General features: G+C 40.9%; 1 protein-coding gene across 2 annotated transcripts in view; it reads left to right on the top strand.

Moving 5' to 3' along the window:
• LOC122811103 (low choriolytic enzyme-like) overlaps nt 1-25,804 on the top strand; it is a 298,499-nt gene that overhangs the window by 256,442 nt on the left and 16,253 nt on the right. Inside the window, exon 10 of one of the 2 annotated variants that reach the window (XM_044082680.1) lies at nt 5,276-5,400. In XM_044082680.1, coding sequence (XP_043938615.1) covers nt 5,276-5,400 — 125 coding nt within the window. Of the gene's footprint in view, nt 1-5,275; nt 5,409-25,804 lie in introns of those variants that run through there. The other variant, XM_044082679.1, reaches the window with a different exon arrangement.

Raw genomic sequence — 25,804 nt, 5'->3', positions numbered from 1 at the left:
TAGAATTTTCTGTTTTATTGGCCTGATGAAGCCTACGGGTGAAAGCGCTTGCCAGATTACTTGTTCTAATAAATAACAGTTTTAATATATTGCATTCGTGGACTGCATTATTGCCGTTACATCGCTGTTTTATTTGGATATATAATTGAGCTACACACAAGCCTTGGTTAACTAAATGAAGAATTTGTTTGATTTGCTTTGTGGTGAAGTGAAAAACTGCCGGAATTTTTGAATTCTTCCAGTTGGCGCCTTTTTTCCAAGGTTTGATAGTGTGTATTGCTGAGAAACTGATCTGCTACTCTCCCTATTTTAACTTTTGTTAATAACTGTTCTGTATTCACGGGAGAGTTTTCTAAGTGGCCATTATTCTTTTTATTTTAATTTTAGTTGTTAAATTAACTTTTATTTTTGTCTTATTTTTGTTAACCACTGGCCACAAATGAACGTCATAGTTGCAGACCTGTAATACTGAATCATTAACTGACTGTTTAACAGGCACAGTTTGCATATACAAATGCCAGAAATCAAAATCAGGATTACAAAATGAAGGTTATCAGGATCCATAGTGATCACCTCTTCTGGCAGAGACTCTGTGAGTACCTCTTACATTATTTAAATGGGGGATGTAACTTATAATACTGTGCTCCCTACAGAATAATATCTCTCTCCTTATGCTTCTTGAATTTTAAAATCAGTGACATTCATGCAGTAATGTGCATCCACTATAATAATTGCCCTCCCTTTTTGAGCATTGTCAGTGCTCTTTTAATATAGTACAGTGCGGTTTGGCGTCCTCGGTATCTCATTCCTGCAATCACTGGGTGTTGACATCAGATGTATAATCATCTTCTTTTCATGGTTAGAGGTCACCACAGCAGATTACCTCTCCACACATGAGTGGCAGTGGAGTTTTTATGGTGTCTTGTTGCCAGCCCAGCGTCCAACCTTCCACAAAAGGCACACACACGTGCACACACTCATGCCTAGGCCTAATTTAGAGTGTCCAATCCACCTGCAGCATATCTTTGGGATGTGGGAAAAAAACAGAGCACCAGGAAGAAATCCACATGACCACAGGGAGGACATGCAGACTCTGCACAGAAGGCACCTCAGCCGAGGATAAACCTGGAGAACCTCCTGCTGTGAAGCTGCAACACTAACCGCTGCACCACTGTGGCCGCCTGACATCAGATATATAATATGTGGTATAAATAGATAGCATAAATAGTTGCTGTTGAGTACCTCATTCATGTAACATGATGGTCCATCTAAGTGATACCAGCAGATGATCTTTTTTTATCCTAAAGTATGGGTCTCTGTACACAGGATGACATACCCACTGTGCCTGACTGGTACGTGACCTGCAGGCAGTTGTAGCAATATATTTACTACATACAATTTCAATAGTAAATGTATTTGTTCCATCTAATACATAACTCCTAAGGATTTCTGTCCTATTGACAAGATTGTAGATAGTCTACAGTGCCACACTCACTTGGGGAATTTGGTAAATATTAGGGAAAAAATAACATTATTTCTTAGTGTCTTGGCTAGTCAGAGGATTGTAAATAATTGATTTTTCTTCTCCATTACTGTATTATAAATTATTGCAAGAATAATTACTTCCCTTTTGCAAGTAAGCATATCTAAGTTAGACCATTATTTGTGAAATGTGTATTGCCATACCTCACAATTTTAAATTAGTACTGCTTCAGATAGACTCTTCTGTTTTACTGAATGTAGCTAAATGTGAAATTGTTACAGATAAGCTCCCAATATTTAAAAAAATGTTTTATATACCACTGTGAAATGTTACTCTCTTTACTTTGTTATGTTTACAATTATTTCAAGTTCTATGGCACTAGTTTTCAACTGCTGTAGAATTCACGGACTGAGATTGAAACTGGACAAAGATCTATCCTCGTCAACAATTTCAAATAAACATAAAAACCTATTTACTTGTTCTAAGCATGATTCTGATTGTTGTCATTGTATTTGATCTGTCTCTTCAGCACTGTTTCTTTATGCTTTGAAACATGTCATAGCTGAAAAAGGTCTTTGGATCAGACCACCTACCCAGTAAACAAAGAATAAATATGTAAATAAATAAATAGATAAATAAATGTGTTGCTGAGTTATGAAACACAGAAACCATAGCAGCAGAGAAATGCCTCAAGTGCTAAGCCATAGCGCAATTCACATACCCCTTCTAGTAAACCTTTCTGAGTCACAGACCACCCTACTGTACTGATTTGCCTCAAGTTGAAGCATCAGCATGGAGGGTGTGTCCATGATGTACGGCCATAATAAGGTAATTTGGGGGGGGTAGCTAATGCTAATAAGCCATGCACTCTCTCTCTAAATGCCTACAAGTACTGATTTACATAAGATCATAGGAGGTTACTAGACTAGTGGCCTTGGGGCCTTTATAAGCCTAACCAAGAGTTTATCCCCAAAAAAGAAACCTCAATCAGCCCCTGTCACCCCTATTATTGAGGACACAGGTGGAACCCCTGGGACAAATTTGTGGTTTCCCATCCACTCATCAAGGTTGCTCTTGAAGAGGGTCAGCGACGTACTTTGTTTGACGTGTATTGGGAGTCTGTTTCAGAGAAAGGGGAGCCTCTGGGAGCATACCTCTCAACCATACTGAATTTCTCAGTTTTTACTAGTTCTGAAGTCCAAATAATGGGGTGCCACGAATTCCTGAGTGGCACCCTTAATTTCTGAATTTCTGGGCCTGTTTTTAATTTTTTTTTGTTTTACAGCTGACATCATCACGTGCAGATGCATGTGCAATGACTTCAGCTCCATGAGCTTCTTCAGGTGTAAAGCTGATACAAGAGAACACACCTTAAATAGCCAAGTTAAATAATCACATGATGCACTCTAATTAATTTTTAAAGAAAACCTTAAAATCAACTTTAAAACATACATATATATGTACCATTAATAAAACATACACCCTATATAAGAAACATATATATAACATTATGTATATAAACATATTTACAACTATTGTTTAATAAAAAATGTATATATAAAAAATAAATAAAAAACATAAATGACCTATGCAGAGCCCTTTTGCTAAGAACTGGATTCAAAGGCACATGTTCATTTAAACCATGACCATAGTTGGCTCTGAGCATAACTATCCACCTAGCCTCTACTGCCTCGGTTCGGGCTCTAATGTCACCCACTCTTGCACTCTCATATGTCCTAGAAACAATCATAAACATAAACTTATGCTGTACCCCCATACTTTGTACATGCTTAGCTAAAGCATTAGTGTTAGTCCCTTTACCTATATGGTAATAATGCTCTCTTATTCTATCCTTAAGGGTACGATCTGTCTTGCCTACATAAAAACATTTACAGGCAATACAGCTGGCTAAATAAATCACGTGCATAGTTCCACAGTCAGCCTGCACCCTAACATCATATACTCTACCTGTGTCTGGATGTACAAAGAAGGGTTCTTTATTAATATACCTGCACTGTGAACATTTGCCACATGGTCTAGTACCAGGCATAGTCAAGAAATGCTTTACTTCTTTAACATTACACAACCTATTACTATGCACGTCATTTATTTAGCCAGTAGTTGTAAATATGTTTATATACATAATGTTATATATATGTTTCTTATATAGGGTGTATGTTTTATTAATAGTACATATATATGTATGTTTTAAAGTTGATTTTAAGGTTTTCTTTAAAAATTAATTAGAGTGCATCATGTGATTATTTAACTTGGCTATTTAAGGTGTGTTCTCTTGTATCAGCTTTACACTTGAAGAAGCATTTTGTGAAAGCGCTAATGTGTTGTAATAAAGCAGTTCTGCACAGATTTGTTCCTTGGTATCTTTCAAGTTCATTGTGGATTCTGGAGCCTACTCTCAGCAGCTTTGTGTGTATTCTGTTTTAATTGTTGTTTTATATTATTTTATTTTTTATAGTAATGCTGCTTTGTAATGAAGCACTTTAATAAACTTGAACTAGAGCTTTTTCTCTGGATTCTGGTCCATCACAAAGGGTAATGTCATAGTCACTGTGTGAAATGCTTTGGACAGAATTTGAACATTTTGTCAAAAGATGGACATTGTTAACATACTTTAAATGTGATGGAAATGGGATTTATTAAAAATCATCAGAATTCTATCTTTCATTGAACAATTATGTTTATATTGTTTTATGACACTGATTTTTATGCCAGAGTAGTAACATGATGTCATGGAGGAAAATAAGGGTACAAATGCAGGACAAAAATCAAGTACTGATGTTACTTGAACCAACAGTAAGTGAAAGTAACTTTCTTTATAATGAGAAAAGCTTTAGTGTTTATAGCTTGAGGTTACTGATTATTACATTTCTGTTTGAGCTCTGACCAGAAAAATAAATGCAGTATAGTAACCTGGAGGCTGGAAAATTTGTCTTAATAGACAGTGAATTGAAAGGACTATCAGTATTGCTTATAGTTTTTATAGGTTCATAGAAGGTACTAGGCTAACGGCCCTAGAACCCTTACAATCCTAGCCATGTTTATCCTGAATTGCCCCAATTATCAGCAGTTAGGTGAGAAAAGTTCACTGTTAAGCCAGATTTCGGAGTATCTGAGGCAGGGGCAAAAGAACATAATGAGAAATGTGATATTTCATTTAGAGTCTTACCAACATTAATAGATTTTGTGTCAGTCTAGTTACAAGTGATTAAATATTGTACATTAGCAAATGAGCCTTCTCTTCTCTTTGATTTTGGTAAAAAAAATATTAAATACCAGGAATACTTATCCAAGAGTTTTTATTTTGCCAGATACCTTTTATGCAATAAATAATCTGCAGAAGATAAAAAATAGCTTCTCCATCATATTTTTATCAAATACCACCATTTAGCTTTAGATGACTGATTATTAGTATAAATATTTCTGAAGAAGTGTCAGGCAACCATTATTTACCCTAACATTATAGATCAGTTTGTAAAGTGTAATAACAATCTTCCATATATGATCTAACAAAATACAATACAATAGTTTACAGAAGCTTTCAAAAAGGGGATATTGATGCTTAAGAATGTCACCATTAAGAGAATGTATTTAATTTCCAGGATATATGTAAATGGTAGCACAAGTTAACTGGTATTAGCATTGTGGCTTTTTAAATGATATTTTTAGATAAGTATTTTCAAACTATAAGAAACATTGATTCTCTTCATAGTAATTGCTTGATCTGAGCTCTGGTCAGACATTGCCTACTAATGGTAACTGTGATTATTTCAGGGATGCCTTCTCTAAGAATGGAAAGCCAACTATTTTACCTAAACCAAATCCCAATACAGCGATAGGACAACGACTAGACCTGAGTGATACAGACATAAAGAAGATCATTACACTCTACGAATGCTGTAAGTGACAATTTTTTTACAGACACTAAATGTTTGCAGTCGGATTGAAAAAAGAATGAGACGCTGTCTTGAACAGAATATGATTTCTAATGAAATCATGTCCAATTCTGGAGATATATATATAGATGCAGAAAGATAACTGAATGTACAAGATTTTGTGACATTTTATGTTCAGATACAAGCAGGCACTATTAACAATTCAAACAAAAATTGCTGTTCAGCTTCCTTAAAAAACACTGTGTCAAACAGAATGTAGCTTAGTTCTTTTGTTCTTTAATTGAGTAGAACCTACTTCAACTGAGCTACCATTCACACAAAATAATCCTTCTTAGTTACGTGACCAACAACCAATTTAACATTTAAAGACGCATCTTAATATAATCATAAAATAACATAAATATACTGCCAGAAATTGATTGTAACATATGTATTGTATACAATTCTTAACACTAGAAAACATTCAATATATAATTATCAATGAAAATGCAACTTGAAATATCTTAATAATAATATATAATAAAAAATATATTATACTTGAACCATGTGTGTAAAGTAATATAAATAATATCTAAAATACTTCCTTTCTAGACATGTTGTGCTTCTAGCAAACATTTTATATTAATATCATCATTAACACCTGGTGTCTTACCTGCTGCTAATACAATTTGCCAGTTTACCTCTTTCAACTCTAGTAGTGTCAATGTCCCCACTAAAAGGTCTCTGATTTACAAAGTCCAACACAAAAACACAGACTTCTTTAAACACTGCAACTTTGTGCATGTTTACCTGCAGTTTATACCTTGCCTGCATGGAGTGCTAAAGTGCTCAGGTCTTTGTTAAAAAGGTGATTTCTTTTTTACTTTTAAACTGTAGCAAATTGGTTGCTACAATGTAGCAAGCAGTTGGTACTGTTAGACCACACATGGTGCACTACAGTGCTCCGGCTGGACCACAAATGCAATATCCACTTTTATCAGGATTGGGTGATTGAGGACCCCCACAGTTTTGCACTCAGGGCAGTTGTTCCTCTTGCCCCACCCTAGCTATGCTGTTTTTATTTGGTTGTGGAGTGCTGTAACTATGCAGGGCAAGGGTGGGGTTTGTAACAACCATCTTACAGGGTCTCTTTCCATCACATTTCTCAAGTCCAAACAACTCTTTGTAGGTCTTGGGAATCTTCCAAGAATTATCACTGCTGCAGTAGTGAAGAATACAATGCACCATATTTCTTAACCTCTTAGCTCAAGAGTTCTAGGCAAAGTCAAAGATAATGGGGTGCAGAGTTTAAATATTGTTCTTATAAACTTAAAAAGTAGCTAGAATAACAGGATTTGCATTAGTATGCATTTTCTGAAGGATATAAAGTCTGAAACTCTAATATCTGTCATTAATTAATTGCTTCAATCCTCAATGATTTTCCAAAAATATTCAAATTTTATGAAGACTAGACTACATATATGAGGTACAATTCTTGACATTCTGTGAAATTCTGGACAATTGAGAGGTATGAGCTAGGATGCTAGGAATTTACTACAACTGTAGAAGTTTGTATATGTCCACTGTAACAATAATATTTCCTTGTTTCCATCCATCTTACCCTTTCCTTACTTGGGATATGTTCGGGCTTGAGGTGTAGCCACCCATTCTTACTCCTTACCTTCCTCCTTTTTCTCTGTTGCAAGGTGCCCTTCCTCCCCAGGCTAACCTTTTATCTGGAAAAGTAGCTAACTTTAACTTAAGTCGCTCTTACTTGAGATCCTGGTTAGGGTACACGTCATAAAGGTATCTGTTTATGGTCTGGTCTCTGACCTCCCACTAGTGTCAACCAAAACAAGAATGATGTTTTATGCTACTGATGCGCTGATATCCAGGTAGTAGTATGTTTGCTTGATTAGGTGGAGGAAGGGTGCAAAGCTCTGGTATTCTGGCCAGATGGTTCCTTATCAGGACTGCTTCTTATAACTACTGCCTCTGCCTCCCTTAGACAACACTCCACTAACAGTCTACCATAAAATGCACCTTCGTGCACCCCCCCCCCAGAGTAGTCACAGCCATTCTACCATGCATATGCCAATGCCTCAACAAAATCAGATCACTAATAATACCCAGACTGCCTGGGCCATAGTAAGGCTTCATCCCTCTGTGACATGGCACCATAGCATATGTGCATCATATATTGTGTTCCTATTACTGTGCAAATCTGTATTGTTGCATCTACGAATGACAGCTCACTGTTTACAACAGGCAAACAACTGTCGCTAGAAGCCAGTAGCCTATAGCTATGTCTCTTGTTTATATAGGTGTCATTATGTCCTCAGGAAAGGGTAGATTACAGAGGGTAAATAACTTCAGCCAAATGGAGAATGATGTTCTGTTACTACCAGCACTTAAAGACTCATGGGCAGTACTTTGTGGGGATAGGGATGTCTCATCATTATCTATAGGACTGTGCCTGTTACACAGTGTTAATGCTGCTGGTGAGTGGAATCGCATTTAACACAGAAATATAAGTGGCATATTAGCAACAAGATCGGGGGGGGGTTGCAAGACAGTATGTAACCTATCAACAGCTTAACCAGAGCTGGATCCAGCACTAGGTGACCTAGGCAGCTGCCTAGGGCCTGTTTTGTCTGGAGAGGCCCCAGCTTTGCAATAAAAAAAAATAGAAAATTGTAACGTAAATCCCCCATGGGATCTTTCCATAAACATAGCAAGCATTAGGACCCTGTAGGAAAACTGCCTTACCTTCCAACTTCCATATGCCCCAGAAATCTCCTTGTTAGGACAGCACCCTATTGTCAGCTAAACTCACATGGGAGATTTAAGCTGTCATCTAAACCCACTCATGAAGCTGGAGATACAGAGCAAATAGGATTGCTATGAAGCATGGACGAGTATATGAGTGTGTGTGTGTGTGTGTGTGTGTGTGTGTGTGTGTGTGTGTGTGTGTGTGTGTGTGTGTGTGCGCGTGTGTGCGTGTGTGCGTGTGTGCGTGTGTGTGTGTGTGTGTGTGTGTGTGTGTGTGTGTGTGTGTGTCTGCGAGCAGTGTCTAGTTAAGTGATTTTGCTCAAAGGCAAACCCTGAACCTTAATAACTAAGGGCATGCAAGTGTCTTAAACCTCCTAACCAATTGCCAGGTCTGTTTTACTTTTATTTATTTATTTTTGTTAGTCACTGAGGATTATAATCTGTCAATGCCTTGCATAGGGTTTCAAAGTGGTGTTGTTCAGTGTTAATGGTGCAACAGGTAACACACTTCCTTTTGGTGCAGAAGGTTGAGGGTTCTCTTCCCATAACAGGTAGATAGATTGCTGACACTATTGTGCAACATAAGGAGTGATGGGGTGATGCACTCCTTAGTGTGTCTTCCTTTGGACAAGATGCCTAGTAACTATGAACTTGCTGTCAGTTTGCCAGCCATCCCCTGTTGCATTATTACCAGCAGCATACCTCTTGCTTTGTTAATGTAACACAGGCAACTTATTTTCAAGGGCAGCTGGGACTACATTTTTGTTTTATTTATTTTTATTTATTTAACATTTGTTTATTTGAAACTTTAAAATGAAAACGTGCTTGCCAGGAGCAACCTCTTCATTAATTACAATTCTCATTAACGTGGAATTATTCAGATGGCTTTTACTTCTGCAGAGATTATGCATATTGGCTGATATTGGTGGAGTGTAGTGACAGATGTCTGAGTCGTCTTTTACGGTTAAAATGTTCTGAAATCTGTAGTTTGTCATTATTGGTTCCTACATTTTGTTTAATGTCTTACAGGAAAATGTTTAAAACTGCAAATTTAAAACACACTCTAACAGGTGGTGCTGTATTATACAAGGAATATATTTTAATACAATCAAGAAGGTGAATCAAAGAACACATGCATGTACGAATGGTCCTAAAAATGTGTGCAGGGGGCCCTTGATTTGAAAACAGTCCAAAGGTAAACTTAATCCACCACTGGCCAGATGCATTATGAATGTAGGTCTTAATGCAGTTTCAATAAATGTGAATTTCAAGAGCAGAGAAGTTTACTGATGCTCATACTAAGTCTGTTTTTATTGTACTATCAGTCTTTGTGCTATAAATTTGAAATACAAGTTTTAAATTAAATCCAAATATTTGTAACCATTGTAGAAGTAAAGAAAATAGTATGCAATCTGACATGTTTGAACAGTGTTTATGGTAAGTGGGGAGAAATAGCCGAGTAATCAGACACTCGAATGTCTGCAGGGGAAGGGGTGCTGTGAGGAGGGTGGCCTGATCCATTACCCTGCCTAGGGCTGCATTTGACCATGATCTGGCTCTGAGCTTAACTGAGAAGGGGTGTTTCATGTGTGTCTGCATGAAGATGATGGGGGCAGAGGTATAATCATACTTCTCTACCTCCTAGAGCAAGAAATCTGGACAAAACCATAAATAATGAGGGGACACTGGGGCCAAAATAGGGACAAATTTTAAATATTGCACTTGCAAACTTAGAAAGTTGATATAATAACAGCTTGCGCATTGGCATTAATTTTCTAAAGGGTTTAAGGTCTGAAACTCAAATGATAGTCATTATTTTCTGACTTCAGCCCTCAATGATTTGCCAATGATTTGTCAGAAAGCCCAAAATGTTATGAGGAACAGACCAAAATTTGAGGTGTCATACCTGGAAAAATGGACACAGGTTCTGGTAGGGACTAATAATCATATGTCTCAGTGGGAGATGTCCCAGGTTAGCAATTATACAGCAACTATGCACATACAGTGTGTACACAGGCCACAAATACCACTGCATATGTTTCATATAAGTACATCAGGTATGCAGGCAAGGTGTGGTAACTATGAAGGTATGTGTCCGTTGTATGTGTTTATTTTCTTTACACTGTTTGCCTGCATAAGACAGGGCCTGACATTTAACATGAGTATTCAGAGCCAGTGTGTTTTGTCATATATTATATAGTCACAGGCCAGACCACTGCTACTTTGACACCAGCATAGCCTAGGTCAGGACAACACATCATGTATGCAGGATTTTATGATGCTGAGATTTGGATCCAGTCACAGTCATATAACACTGATACTGTTTATCCCCCCCAGTGTAGTTCTCCACCCTTTGGCTTTTGTGAAGGTACACCCACACCAAAGTTATAGGTTACAGCATAAGCATGCACTGTCTTCATCCTGGGGGCTCATCCTAGAGTGGGAGCCCACTGCTCCACCAGTATTCCTCCTGTGGCTGTAAGAGAGGAACACATGGCATCTAATGTGAGCCTACCCACTATAAAGCAGCCTAGAAGGGGTTCCAAGTGATAAGGTATAAATACAGCTGAACCCTGATATGCAGTCAGCACTAAACCTCAATCAGCACATATGCAGGATCTATCATCCAGCTCAGTGTGCCGCTACCCATGCTGACATGGAAACTGTTGACAAAGGGGATGGCTTCCATGAGTATGTTAAACAGTGTTCTCAATATCTTGATGAAGTCATAGAGTCCACAGGCAGTGCTAAGATAGGCTGCCTGAGGACTCATGGTGCAACGTCTGCCTATATATATATATATATATATATATATATATATATAGAGAGAGAGAGAGAGAGAGAGAGATTAATAAGTACCACCATCACCACCCTGTCTAGAAGTGTCATCCATGGCCGGTGATAAGAATGTACACTGGTCGTTATTTTGGAAGGTCAGAACAGAATGCACAGTCTGCACATGTGCATCTGGGAATATCACACACCACTACCGCATGCCATTGGCAGAAATAATTGCCAATAATCAGGCACAAGACATCTCATCAGCAGAATGCAGACGAGTCCTGTCAACAAAGTAATGCAATACACTTTCATGTGGGAGCTTCTAATCCTGCCAAATCAAGCTAGAGATGGGACTCCAGATTATGGCTGCATAGTGACTTCCTCTTCCAGTCACTGAAAAGTATTATCTGTAACAATGCGTACCCATTTTCATGAAACTTCTGTTTCCACATATGGATGAGTTACATTGAGAGTTGCATATCACTGTGTGCCTTGACATTTGAGCAACTGATGATGACTGTGACCCATTGCACCCTCATTCCTGCATTGTGTATGTGGAGAGGTTTGATATACAGTATGACTTTATCATGCACTGCCCAGCAGAGCATTTAATCAGTACTGTAACAAGGCTGGGGAGAAGTTGGTGGCTGCTCTGGGTTCACGTTTTCAGGGGCCCATTCAGCAGTGCTTAATAACTGCAGATCAGGCATGGGTGTAGTGCCAGATGAATGTCAGAATGTGTGCATTAGTAATGGCTTAGTTAATAATGAATCATTCCATAATCTTTTTGCTACAGTTTGAAAAGGTGATTTCCTTTAGGTTATTTATATTTTTTGCTGGGGTAGAGATACCTGGGGAGTGTCCAAGATGCAAATTGCTTTAGCTTTGGTTCTGCCTTTAAATAACACTGCATGTTTCATGTTTGCTGTGTGTGACAAAGTCATTTCATGGTGAGCTCATTAAGACTTGCAGAGCTGGACTAGAACCTAACACTTTCCCTGCTACCATATACCCACATACCATGCCAACTGCTCTCTGTGGGGTAGGTGGTACAGTTGCTGCTCACTCTGTCTCTCTCAGCCCCTCTACCTTTGTTATTGACAGTGACATGGTTGGTGTAACAAAGGCTGCTGTAGTGAGTCCAGACTGTCTTGGAATGGATGGTTGGCCTGTGTGTTTTATAGTAATCATATTATATAGTATGTACCATGATATAGACACTTTACAGGCTGCAGCAGCTGTGAAGCTGCGGTGGTACAGCAGTAGGATTTTTGCCTCACAGCAAGAGGTTCTTCTGTTCGATTTATGGCTGGAGTGCCTTCTGTGTGGAGTCTGCATGTCCTCCCCGTGGTCGAGTGGCCTCAGACAGACATGCGTGAATGGGCATGCCTTCGCTGAAGTTTGAACATCGGGCTGGCAACTCGGCACCATAAAAAAATCTACTGCCAATCATTAGCAGACTGGAGTTTCGCTGTGCTGAAAAGACACACAGCTGCTGCAGCCTGTTATTGTTTAACTGGGCCTTCAGCAGGATGATCTCATGCTCTACCATCTTTTTCATTTGTATATGGACAGTGTTATGCCACAGACATGCTGTGTGGGTTTCAAACAGATGTCATCAGCCATGGGCATTCAGCGTCACCTGAAATGTAGAAAGAGCATATGGGTTGAGCTATGTACACACTGTCATTTACTCTATATGTTTGATTAAAACATTGTATGTTTGATTAAAACATTGCCTGCCTGCCTGCCTGCCTGCCTGCAGTTACCAGTTAGGTAGCCCTGTGGAATTCAATATGCAGGAAGTAGCAATATAGCTGACTTGAATGCCTTATGTAAGATCCATGAGTACTGCCAGAGTACTACACAGACACACTGGATACCAGTTGCTGTCCATTCCACACTAAATGTCAGTTCACAGATTGATAGCCCTTCTTATTGATATAATGCTGTTCATGGAGCTTTTAGTAGCACATGTGTATAATCAATAGCACCCAGTGCATCAGGAAGGTGGGCAATGTCATAGAAGCCATGCCTGGTGGTTGCTCTTTCCCAGGATTCATATGTTAGTAATAAGCAGGATGTTTGAACAACCATATGTAGTCTAGCCTTGCATTCTATGATGTAAAGCTAGTGCATTTAGCTTCCTCCTTGAAACGGGCCATGCTGTTAATCCTCGGAGTAAATTTGAGTGAGCCCATCCAGTCATTAAGATTTAACTTGACGCAAGATAAGCTGTTATATCTTTAACTGGTGATGAACTGCATTAGCAAACAAATTGTATGTGACGTTTCAACAAGCTGCTGTATATAGATGATGTGACAATATAAGCAGACTCTAAACAGAATCTTCAGCCAATAACAGGATGACTGGAATGCAAAACTGAAGGCACACGGAATGAAACTGAGTATAGACAAGACCATTCTTCTGGTAGCAAATGGTAGGAATCAGATGAAGTTGCAAATTTAGTTAGAAGGAGGAAAAAGGTTAATAGCTTCAATTATCTGGAAAATGTGGCTGAGAAGAAAGGAAATCTGGATAAGGAGGCGAAAAAATAAAATCTGAGGTGCTGCGGCCAACTGAATCAAAGTGTTAGGGCAGCATATGACAGAAGAATAGGGAAAGAAACTGAAATAGTGAGGTGGACAAAATGGTGTGTGACCAGTGTTTTTGTATGGTACAGAAAACAGAGCGGCTCAGTAAGCCTGAGGTGATGGAGATGAAGTGTCTGAGATGGGTAGAAGTATTGACACTGTGAGAGAGTGAGATGAAGATATAAGGACACCAGAGCAGAAGCTAAAGTGGCCATAATTGTAGAGAAGGCCAAGGAGGACAGATTACAGTGGCTCAGTCATATATGCAGAAAAGTATAAAACTATTTGGTAAAGCCAATTTAGGAGTGAGAGGAACAATGCAAGAAGAAATGCAGATGTCTAGACAAGAAATGGAATAATTACATGAGAAAAGGCCTGTGATAGTTAGACACATCTGTCAAGGAAGGTAAGAGAGTGCAACTGAATCAAGAGAGATGGAGACTATTGATGTACCACCCTTAATCCATATAGAAGAGGGGGAAAGGGTCGATGATGACATCTAATGATTAGAAATCAGCATGAGAACATTTTTTGAAATTATAATGTACACGTCTCATGTGGAGGCTGTCATTTTTATGAGTTGTTTTATAGTTTCTTTGAAAATTCCTATAACATCTTGCTGAATATGAATAAATCATTGAAATTCAAGAATTCATCATTATACTACTATTCTGAAAATATCTCTTAATTATCGTCTTGATCAAATTCTTGTTAGTAATCATTGCCACTTCTCATGCAAGTTTATTGTGCATATTTATTTATTAGTTTATACACACTTGTGTAAAAGTTGTCGTATTTATTTATTTAGTAAGCCATTTCGGTGGGCTGGTCCACAGATCATTTCCTGCCATGATCTGGGCCTGTGTGTCAGTTACAAATTTTAACACAGAATTACATTAGTTAGAGATAATATAAAAACAGAGCATTCTACTAGAAATGTATATAAGCAAACTGTAATAACTATTAATGAATGCAGATGCAAATGAGAGAACAGCAATTAAACAGTCACAAATAAATAATAGTAGCATCTTACTGAGGCAGTGAAAATGAAATCTCTACAATTTAGAAGTATGGAAGGATTCAGCTATGATACATCATAAGGTTTGCCAATTGAAATTGCAGCTTGGGACTGCTTGATGTAAGTTTTTAGACAATTTCAAAGTTGATCATGTTTGTTATGCTATGTTTATTCTGCAATTAAATGATTTTTGACAAAACAGTGTTTAATACTTTCAAGGATTTTTCTCCACTTTATTTCAGGAGCATAACACAAAAATTCCTGGATTCTAAACTTCTAATGTTCTACTAAATTACGTTGTAGCAAGGTAATTCTTCTTGGTGGTTAGATATGGACCCTATTTTAACTACAAATTATATTTTTGTGCTTGTTAACTCAAACTGTCAAAAGCTAAACTTTCATCTCTTCTGTGCATACATTTTATCACTTCTGACTCCATAAGTCATCTGAATGCTTGGCTTTAGCCTCACTGAAAAACATAGACTGTGCATGTCCTTACAGCCTCCATGAGGTATTACATCGCCTTCTACAAGATCTGTAAACATGACATGCAACTTCCTGAAGTGAGGCATTAGCACACTTAAATATATATATATATGCACATTATGTTAAAATAAAAATGCCAGTTATTGTTGACACATTTATTTAGAGGTTGCTGTCCAATCTTATTTCTTTTTTGTTTACAAAATTAATGACAGGATTCAGGAAGGTTTACACGGAGTTTAAGAGTAGTGTAAGCCTCCGTGTAAGCCTCCTGATCCAGGAACAGCCCAAACCTCCGTGTAAGAGACAGCTAACACGTCTCTTACACGGACTGGGCGTGGAAATGCTCAATACCTCATTTGCAGCTCAAAGATATGCAAATGAGGTATTTGAGCGATCCAGGAAGCCCAAACCAGTCCGTGTAACGGACGTTTTAGCTGGAGAAATGTACTCAGCTGACAACTGAGTACATTTCTGCAAAATTTACAACGGAGCTATGTCAGCTCCAAATAAAGGTTGCATATGTGTCATCTAGCATGCCAATGGCCAAATATGTGGCCATTGGCATTAAAAAGTGATGCAAAATTATTTAAAATAACATTTTTTTTTTCGGGGGATTTTGATGTTTAACTGCAGCGCACACCCGTGCAAACAGGGTGTGCTGCCTAAAAGTGAAAACCGAAGCTTATAAGCCCACAATTGTGGGTTTTATGTAGTACATGGAATGACAATGCAGGGACTAGCAGACCAAAAACAATATGGCCACCGTGTAGTGGTTGCCAAGGGGGGGAAGCTCAGTGTAAGAGATGTAACTAAACATTACTAGGCAATCCTATGTAAATGAGGGTTACAATACTGAATCACACTGCCACATAGCTAATGAGCACTTTTCGAGTAGTGTAAGAGTTACAGAAGGGGGAGGAATAGAGTAAGAGGTAGGTGACATCACGGGGGGGAATGATAGAAGTAAATGTATCACATTGGAGAGCAGTGTAACATGACAGATGACAGACAGACATCAGGGAGAGAGGTGTGTCCCAACAGAACACTAGGAAAGTCAAGAAATAGAGGGTGTACACTATCCCTACACTCAAACTTTCTTGATATACGTGCATGCGCACGTGTGCGCACGTGTAAGGCAGGTTCACCATGTGGGAGCGTGTCGCAAACTGTTTAAAACGGTTTGCTCGGGCGTGCACGTGTGTAAGGCAATGTAAACATCAGGAAGCCTGTTGCCTGATATATAAGGTTGTGTGCGCGCATTTTACCATGAATCAGCCAAGTCCAAACCGTGTAAGTATGTGTGCGCGCGTTTAAGTCACTGTGAGCGTGCTTATGCTGGTGTGCACATTGCTCCCCCTGAGGAAACAGAGAGGAAAAAGGAAACAACCAGATTACAAGGAAGCTGTCAGAGATTACTGCTGGAGTTAATTGGTGATAACAATCAGAAGCAGGCAATTACACAGGCAGACTAGAAGCCCAACCCAGCACTTAAAACACTGCAAACAGCAGTGCAGGGTGTTTCTCTCAAGAGATACTGCAAGAAAGGAGTAAGCTATCAGAATTGAAAACTGAAAAAACTGAACTCAGAGCAGAAATGCTAGGGGCTGCCATAGCTGTTATAATCAGGCATAGGCGAATTGCTGAGGGTGGTGACAATGCAGATGCTGACAGACAACCCAGAGTGAGGAGAAGGAGAAGAGTATACAGGCCCAGGGTCACCTACCATGGGTTACATGAGCTGGAGATAGTAGAGCGCTACAGAGTGGACAGAGACCTTCTGCAGCAAATTGTTGAGCTGTGCAGGCCACGTCTCACACACAGAACCAACAGAGGGGAACCCATCCCAGTGGAAACCAAGGTATGTGTTGGCCTAAGAATACTAGCAACAGGTACCTTCCAGAGACCAACTGGTGATATGATGGGATATCACAGGCATCAGCCTCCAGGGTACTGCACCAGTTCCTGGATGCCATGTCAGCACATGTCAGTGATCATGTATATTTCCCTAATGCCTGTGAGGTTGTGGCCAGCAATATGTGTCTCTTCCAGCAAATAGCGGGATACCCTGAGGTACTGGGTGCAATAGACTGCACGCACATACGCATCAAAGCACCAGCCGGTGAGCGGGGTAGAGCCTATATTAACCGCAAGGGATTCCCCTCCATCAACTGCCAGGTCGTGTGTGATGCCCAGGGCATAATAATCAATGTGTGTGCTGGCTGCCCTGGGAACTACCACAATTCCCACATCTGGCATCTGATGCAGCTGTACCAATCATTTGCCAGTGGGGACTTCCCACACGGACACATAGTGGGGGATGCAGGTTATGCACTTGAGCCGTGGCTGATGACACCCATCAGAAATGCACACACACCTGAACAGGAACGCCATAATGAGGCACACGCACAAACACGTAATGTCATAGAGCATGTGTTTGGGCTGCTCAAGTCACAGTTCCGGTGTCTGGACATATCTGGTGGAGCCTTGCAGTACACACCAACTACATGTACCCAAATGATCATGATATGTGCTATGCTACATAATATGATCCTGCGGAAACAGCTGCAGCAGGACCAGCATAGGGCTGGGCCAAACATACCCCCACCATTGCCAAGGCCACCACAGGCAGAGGGTGACTCGGAGGAGGAACAACCTGACCTTGCCCCAGTAGGCAGAAGGAGGCGTGCCCAGTATGCCCTGGCCTTGGCAAAGAGACAACGCATAGCACATACACTGGCTCAGTAGGAACACTGGGACTGATACCCCTCCGACTCACTCATATAGTAACAGGGATGCCTAACATGACACAACCTGCTTGCAAACATGTACAGGGAGTGTAGTATGTGCATCCGACAGAGGCAGCCCTGCAGCACCACCTGAGGCATGAATGCCATGTGTTAAGTAATGTAACACCATGTACCATATGCACACCTGAGGACCCTGACGAACATCCACCCTCACCAATCATGAACCACAAAAACACAAACCCACCTTCATAGGTACCACAAGGGATAGGAACCTAGATGTAATGCTACCCAATGCCAGAAGTATAAACAGCAAGATGCATGCAGTGTAAACGCTCACAGTATAGAGAATGTAGATATCAGTGCTGTAATAGAAAACTGGGTCAAAGCCCACATCAGCACCCTAACACTACCAGGTTACACCTCATACAGTGATGTACATCTGCAAAACATGGAACAAGCTACAAAACGAGGGTGACTAGCAATAAATGTCATGGATAACCACACCCCCATGTTGGTACCACAACAAGAAGCAGCATGGATTAGCCATGGTCAAATACCAATGGCTAAAACTGCCTACCACTATATAGCTTGCTGCAGACCACTGTCCTAATAGCAGGAACTGCACCAGGCCTATGTTGGAATACATGAAGATATCAAGCCCCCCAAACCACATTATATTGCTTGACTGAAAATACCTACACATACACCATAGTTTCATAGTTTCATAGTTTACTACTAGGCTATCTGCCCTAGTGCATTTATAAGCCTAGCCATAGTGATGTGGCTATTGCCACCCCTTATAGTGGTAATAAGTGTACAGAATAGATTCCGAATATTGTGCATCTGACTTAGTAGTGACACATTATGACCCCTTTACTTAATCGAATTAATTGACTGTGCCTCTGTCTAGTAGTGACACAGGGAGGACCCCTTGGGTAAACCTACGATCTCACTCCACTTGTCCAGATTTCTCTTGAAGAGAGTCAGTGAGGGACTCTGTCTAACATGAACTGGGATTCTGTGCTAGAGTGTGAGAAGCCTCTGAGTTATGAATCTGTCCCTCCAGCATGTCCTATACATGTATGTGCTGAGGTTCAAATCTTTAGCTCTCATGGTTCTGGTGGATTTGGATTGCTTGCAGTGGAGCATGTCCATCAAATCCTGATTGGACATGGTCTTGTATGTCAGGCATAGGTCACCTGTAAGTAGGCGGTATGCTACTGAATAGAACTGGATTTTCTTTAGTCTGGAAGCATATGACATGTGTTGTAGACCCTTGATCCTCTTGGTAAGGTACTTTTGGGGTCTCTCCAGCTGTTGCAAGTGCTGGGTGAGGTACATACCAAATGGGGCTTTGTATTCAATCATGGGCCTGATAAGCGAGAAGTATAGGGGTACAATGACCTCCTTTGATCTGGATGGAAAACCCTTCATGATAAGGTGGGCAAGATAGAAAGTTTTTCTAACCACTTTGGCAACATGGGTGTCAAATGAGAGGTTACTATCTACATGGGTCCCCAGGTGTCTGATTTTTTTTCTGTGCTCAGTGGGTTGCTGTCTATGTGTTAATTTGTGGGTACTTTGTTCCTCCCAAAGGGGATGACTACACATCAGTTGCATTCAGTTTCAGGCCATGATTCCGGCACCAGCTATCTGTTTTTGTGAGGGCATTTTGTAGGATGTGTGTGCCGGCTGATGTATTCACTATGGTGCCTAGGTTGCAGTCATCTGCAGACTGTGTCAGCCACAACCCCCCTATGTTTGCTTTCACATCTGAAAAGTAAATGCCAAATAAGAGGGGTCCCAGGACAGATCCCAGTGGGACACCACTTGTGACTGGCTTTGAATCTGACAAGGCACCTGCAATATCGACTTTATGGGTTCTGTTTTTTAGCCATTTTGCAACCTATCCTGTGACATATGGATTTATATTTCAGCTGTTGAGCTTGTCTATGATGCCTGAGTGGGGTATTGTGTCAAAGGCCTTAGCCAAGTGCAGGTAGGCTGTGTGGACCGCTTAGCCCTCATCAATGGCCCTACTGACAGTTTCAAAATAGTCAACTAGGTTCAAAAGGCAGGATCTGCACTTTACAAAGCTGAACTGGGTGGGATCAAGAGTCTGTAGGTCACCAATGTCTCTGTTTAAGAGCTCCATAATGACTCTTTCCATAGCTTTGCAGACAAGGCTGGTTAAGCTTGTGTGGTGGTAGTTCCCAGGGTCTGTGGAGGCATCTCCTTTGTGGAGTGGGACCACTGTTGCTGTGCGCCAGTGTTCAGGTACATATCCTGTAGCAAGGCTAAGGTTAAATATCATTTTTATATACGGGTTTAGCTCCTCTTGGAGTTCACATAGCACGCAACTGGGGATACCATCAGGTCCCATTGATGCTGTGTTTTTGTCTTTGCTGAGTGCGGCTCTCACATGGACATCTGAGATGACAGTGAGGTTACATTCAGCTGTGATAGGTATCATCTTTTGGGGGTGAGGGAGGGAGAAAATTGCACTGAACCTGTCTGCCAGAATGTTGCCAATATCTGTCGGGTCACTGAAATTTATGTTGTTGTGTACCAACTCTGAGCATATCTGAGGGTTCCCACCCAGGTTTCTGACATAACTGAAGAAGGCATTGTGGTTATCTTTATTGTCTTTGGTGATTTTTGTCTCAAAGTTGACCTTGGATGTCTTTATGAGAGAATGTAGCTTTTTACTAGTGCTGCAAACCAAGAAAAGCGAAAATGAATTCCACCAAACTCCAAAAAAAAGGATGCAGAAGACACGATGGCCAAACCACCTCAGATTTAATGTTTAAAAGCAAAAGCACACAGCACGAACTCTACTTGTAAAATCTTGCTTATGCCAAAACATTTTTACTAGTGCTGATCACAGCTTCCTTCCCTTTAGGAGATTTAGCTCTGTTTTGCATTAGTATCCTTCTTTTGTGATACAGTTTGTTTATGGCTGGGGTCCACCAGACAGGCCACTTTCCCTTGGTGGAAAGGGTCTTGGTTTTATTTGTGATTGCATGGTCTATGCTTTCTTGGAGATGTCCGTAGAAAGCGTTTGTGAAGGAGTCACCATTGTGTGTTGTGGTTTCCACTGGCCCAGTGGGCTTAAAGGATACCATCTCAGTCTGAAGAAGTGTGAAGTCAGCTTTTGAGAAGTTTGTCACTATACTCTTTGTATTATACTAGCACCGACACATTTGTAGAAAATTTCCCAGAATCCATCAAACAAAATGGACATGCAAAATGTAAGACTTCCACAAGAGGGGTAAGCATACTGGATGTGATAATCAGAAATACGTGTACTGGATGTCAAGATGAGAAGTGTATCCCTCACTGGTAAGACCAGACCATAGAGTAATCACACTGTAGTTACACATCCCGACCTCAGTCCCTGGCCAGAATACCACAGTGAAACACATGTATAAAGCATAGCTTGCACCCCTACAAACCAATGTGGAATCCATGACATACCCTGTGCAAGTCCAGAATATGGGACACACTGCAGAACATGTTATACAGGCATTCCATGAACACAGCCAAGAGTGCTTGGAGTCTGCAATCACAAATAACAACAAGACACAATGCCATACACCCAGGCATCTGGCATGCTAGACTCCAGCAATTACTAAACCATTGAAGAGAATGAGGAAGCTACCACATGATAGCTCAAACATAAAAAGTGAAGTAATCAGTTATCACTAGTACGGCAATAAAATGTGTCCACACATACAATCCACTAAGGCCAGGCAAAACAAGTAGAAACTGTGAATCCAGATGCAATGTGACACCTGTCCCAAGTACACACACAACAACAACTCACCCGAATAAATACAAATATATGTGATAGACGCAACCAGGTAGCCAAACCGGAGCCTGAGCACCCCCAAATCAGTACTGTCAAAACTAGTCAGGAGGACAAGGTAACCACATACACCACAAACCCAGTCCCACATAGACCTACAACGACTGTAAATCAAACACATAAACACAAAAACATTCCCAGAGGCCCTAATTACAAACACACAACACCAACACAAGCCTCCAAAGCAGACACCCAATAAAACAACCTCCAGACATAGCACATGTAACACATAGTACACAAAGCTGGTGTGCCAAACAGTCACAGGACAGAAGGAGAAACAACATGCCTGATACAGTTGTAATAGGTGACTCCATAGTGAGACATGCTGCTGTTCCAGGGATGGCTTGCACCGGTTACCCATGGGCGTCTCGATATTGTCTAAGGCTGTTGCAACCTACAGAGATCCTTTTGTAGGCAAGGCCGAAAAGACTAACCCACCACCATAGAAAACAAAACTGGAAAGAAACAGAAGGGTAATGCTGATCAATGACAGACGTGTAAACCTCAATATGCATGCTCCTGAGGCCCTCCCCAGTATGGAGAACATCGATGTCTGTCCAGTGATAGAAACCTGCTGCAAGCCTCATGACAGCACACCAGCACTACCAGGTAATACCACATATCATGTGTTATGGCCACAAAACCTGGAACAAAACATAAAAGGAGGGTGAGTGTCCATATTCAGCACAGACACCTATACGTCCAGTTAACTGACAATGTTTACATCATTGCAGTCCACCCATGTGCAACTAACCGTAGGCAAGACTGCTGTACAGTCTGTAGCATGCTACAGACCACACTCTCACACACAGGAACCCCACCCCGCTGTCCTGAAGACAGTGGACAGTATGAATGTACCACCAAATACAAAACAAGGTACACACAAATTACCACATAGGTGGTAAACCATTATGTATGGAAGGAGTAATCAGGGACCTAGTGACACAAGTGGACAGTAACCTGTTATGTGACAGTCACATTGCCAATCTGGCTAGGAAGACTGTCTATATTGGACACTGTATCACGAATGGAGTCACATCTATGTCAACAAAGGTCATTGTGCCCCTATACTGTTCCCTTATCAGACCCATAATGTAGTACAATGCCTCATTTGAGATGTACATTACCTGGCACCTGCAGCAGTTAGAAAGACCTCAAAGGTACCTCACCAAGAGTTAGAAAGGATCTCAAATATATGTCATATGCTGCCTGGCTGTAGACACCACAGCTGAATGCAGTCACATACAGCCTACACAGAGGCATTGTATGTCTGTTGTACAAGTCCATGTCCAACACAGAAGTAATGGACATGCTCCACCCCAGAAAACTCAAAGCCATCAGAGCTGTGTGAGTCAGAGATGTCAACCTCAACACATAATGAAATAGGATGTGCTGGAGGGACAGATACCTAACCCTGAGGCTCTCCACACCCTGGAACAGAATACCACTACATGTTAGGCAGAGCCCCTCACTGACACTCTTCAACAGGAAGTTGGCAAAATGGATGGATAATTGTAGATGTACACTGGGGTCTTTACTGTGTCATGTCCAGACAGAGGCACAGCTAAGAAAATCATAATTGGCCATAATATTCACATAGCAAGGGTGACAAAAGCCACACACACTGTGGCTAGGCTTACAAATGCCCTAGGGTGGATAGCCTAGTATGAGCCTATGAACCTATTATGATACAAATTGTACAGGACACTAAGGATAATCCCAAGGCTGCTGCAACTGATGGTAGGAAGCGTGTTGTGAATTCCCAGATATGCTCTGGATCACACAAATATTACAAACAACATACCAAACACACACACGTATTGCCAACATACATCCTGACAGGTGCAGTGCAACCCCCCCCCCATAATGCAAAATATCTTTCCCAGCAGACTGCTGCCTCCCTGACATTATGTCAGCCTTACCACAGGCTATGTACCCAAAGAGCAGTGTATAACAACAATGGTCGTTCTCATGAAAGGTGTCGCCTGAATGGATACTAAAAACAACCACCACAGAATCCTGAGAAGCTTGGTCTGCACAGCTATGGAAAGGATTAGCATGTACCGCAGACATAAAGATATTGGGGATCTATTGACACCCGACCCTACCCAGTGTGGGTTTATTAAGTGCAGACCCTGCCCCTAAACATGTGTGACTCAGTTGAAACAGTAATTGAGGTCACTGATGAGGGCAATGTGGTTCACACAGCGTAGCTGGACCTTGCAAAGCCTTCCATACAATACCCTACGTGTTCAATATAGATATGCTCACCAGCTTATATATACACCCCTATGTCAATAGAGGGGTTGCAAACCAGACCAATGACAGAACTGACATGGTCAGACATGCTGCAGCCATGTCAGACTACAAACCACATATAACATGTATCCCACAATGCTTGGTCCTGGGACCTTCCCCGTCTGGTATATATGCCCCATAGGTACAGGCCAACATGTAAGGACTGTGCCTGAACATGTTTGCAGAGGACTACAAACTGTCCAACATATCTGACACTCTAGCTGACACAAGCATCCCACAAAAGGGCCACATAGAAAGAGACAACTGGTGCCATAGCCATGTCAGCAAGTTAAATGGAGAAAACTGTATAGTCAACCTCTGTGGATATGCAGTAAGTGACCACCAATTACCACATAGGTGTTAACCCATTACATACTTAACATGTAATGACAGACCTGGGTACACAAGGTGATAGATATCCTGCATTGGACAAACATGTGGCTGTAGTGTTAACAGAAACAATCCATATACCAACCTAATCATGAAGGTTATGACATCTAGATAAGGGGAGGTCACTGTGGTTCTGCAGTTATCCTTCATCAGCGTTACAATTGACTACAACAGCCCCTATGGGGTGTACCTCAGCAGACACCTCCATCAACTGTAAAGTCCACAACAGTACCTCACCAGGAGTATCAAAGAGCTTGAACAGATGTAATGTGTTGTCTGATTAAACAGAGTGCAACTCCACACACTGCCATGCTGGCCACCCAGACGCAAGCTGTGCCTGATGTAGAAAGCCATGTCCAAGCTGGAATCAATGAAAATGCTGCACCTTGTACAATCTGAATGGCAGTGAGCTATGCACATGAGGGACCTGAACCCCATCACTGACATACATAGGACAAGCTGTACTGCATTATCCATAACACAGAAGCCACCCCACGCATGAGTAAACTACCAGTACAGGTTATCCATAGAGTCACTCGTTGATTCTCCTCAACAGGAATCTTAATGAGTGGATGGGAGATGGTAGGTTTACCCTCGGTATCACTGTTATGTCACGGGTAGACAGAGGCACAGTATACTAAACATGACATATGTCATGGCAAACTACACTTACAATGTGTTGAAGGACAAACACACTCTCTGACTAGCATTAGAAATGGCCTAGGGCACATCGGTAGTGTTTGCCAATGTACACCTATGTTGTGGAATACACTACTGATGTTGGACGAGGCTGTTGTAAGTAGTTAATATCTGAACATAATGCAACATGGTCAGATGTGCACAACTGGACCCTAACCAGGCTGTTGTGCTCACTATGGAAATGTAAAGCAGTGATAGGACTAAAGCCCAGGATACTGTCCACCACAGTGAAAGTACTGAACCACTACACTATACAGTACTACAGTGTTAGGTCAGTATGAATGGATGTTGACAATTGTATGCAAAGTATCCCATACAAAACCTGCAGGCACAGTATAATCCCTGTTGTGTTCACACAAAAAGTATTTGGACAGTAACTACACAACATGACACAGAACACACAACCATACACAGGAGATATTTGTTGAAGTTCACACTCATCCACAAATGTGATGGGCTGCAGAGTTCAACATATGGAAAGCTCACACAAGGCATGCTCACACACTTTGATAAATGAGACATCTTTCACACAACATGCCTTGGGAAGGCTGAACTGGGCATGCTCACACACTTAGTCCAAATATCAGTTTAGCATTTTGCCACATATATCTGGTATATGTACGTGTTATTCCAGTAACCAACAACATTATAGCAATCTGACCAATGCTCACACTTAAATGACTACAGAGACATACATGATATAGTGGATTTCCCCCATATGCAAACATCTTCCACAGATACACAAGTTGTTCATACAAACAGGAAATGTTATGGC

This window comes from Protopterus annectens, chromosome 9.part0 (genome assembly GCF_019279795.1).
Source record: "Protopterus annectens isolate FY-2018-M chromosome 9.part0, PAN1.0, whole genome shotgun sequence".
NCBI classification, from domain to species: Eukaryota; Metazoa; Chordata; order Ceratodontiformes; family Protopteridae; genus Protopterus; species Protopterus annectens.
The sequence above is the reverse complement of the archived record's forward strand: the minus strand, read 5'-3'. Positions and strand labels throughout refer to the sequence as shown.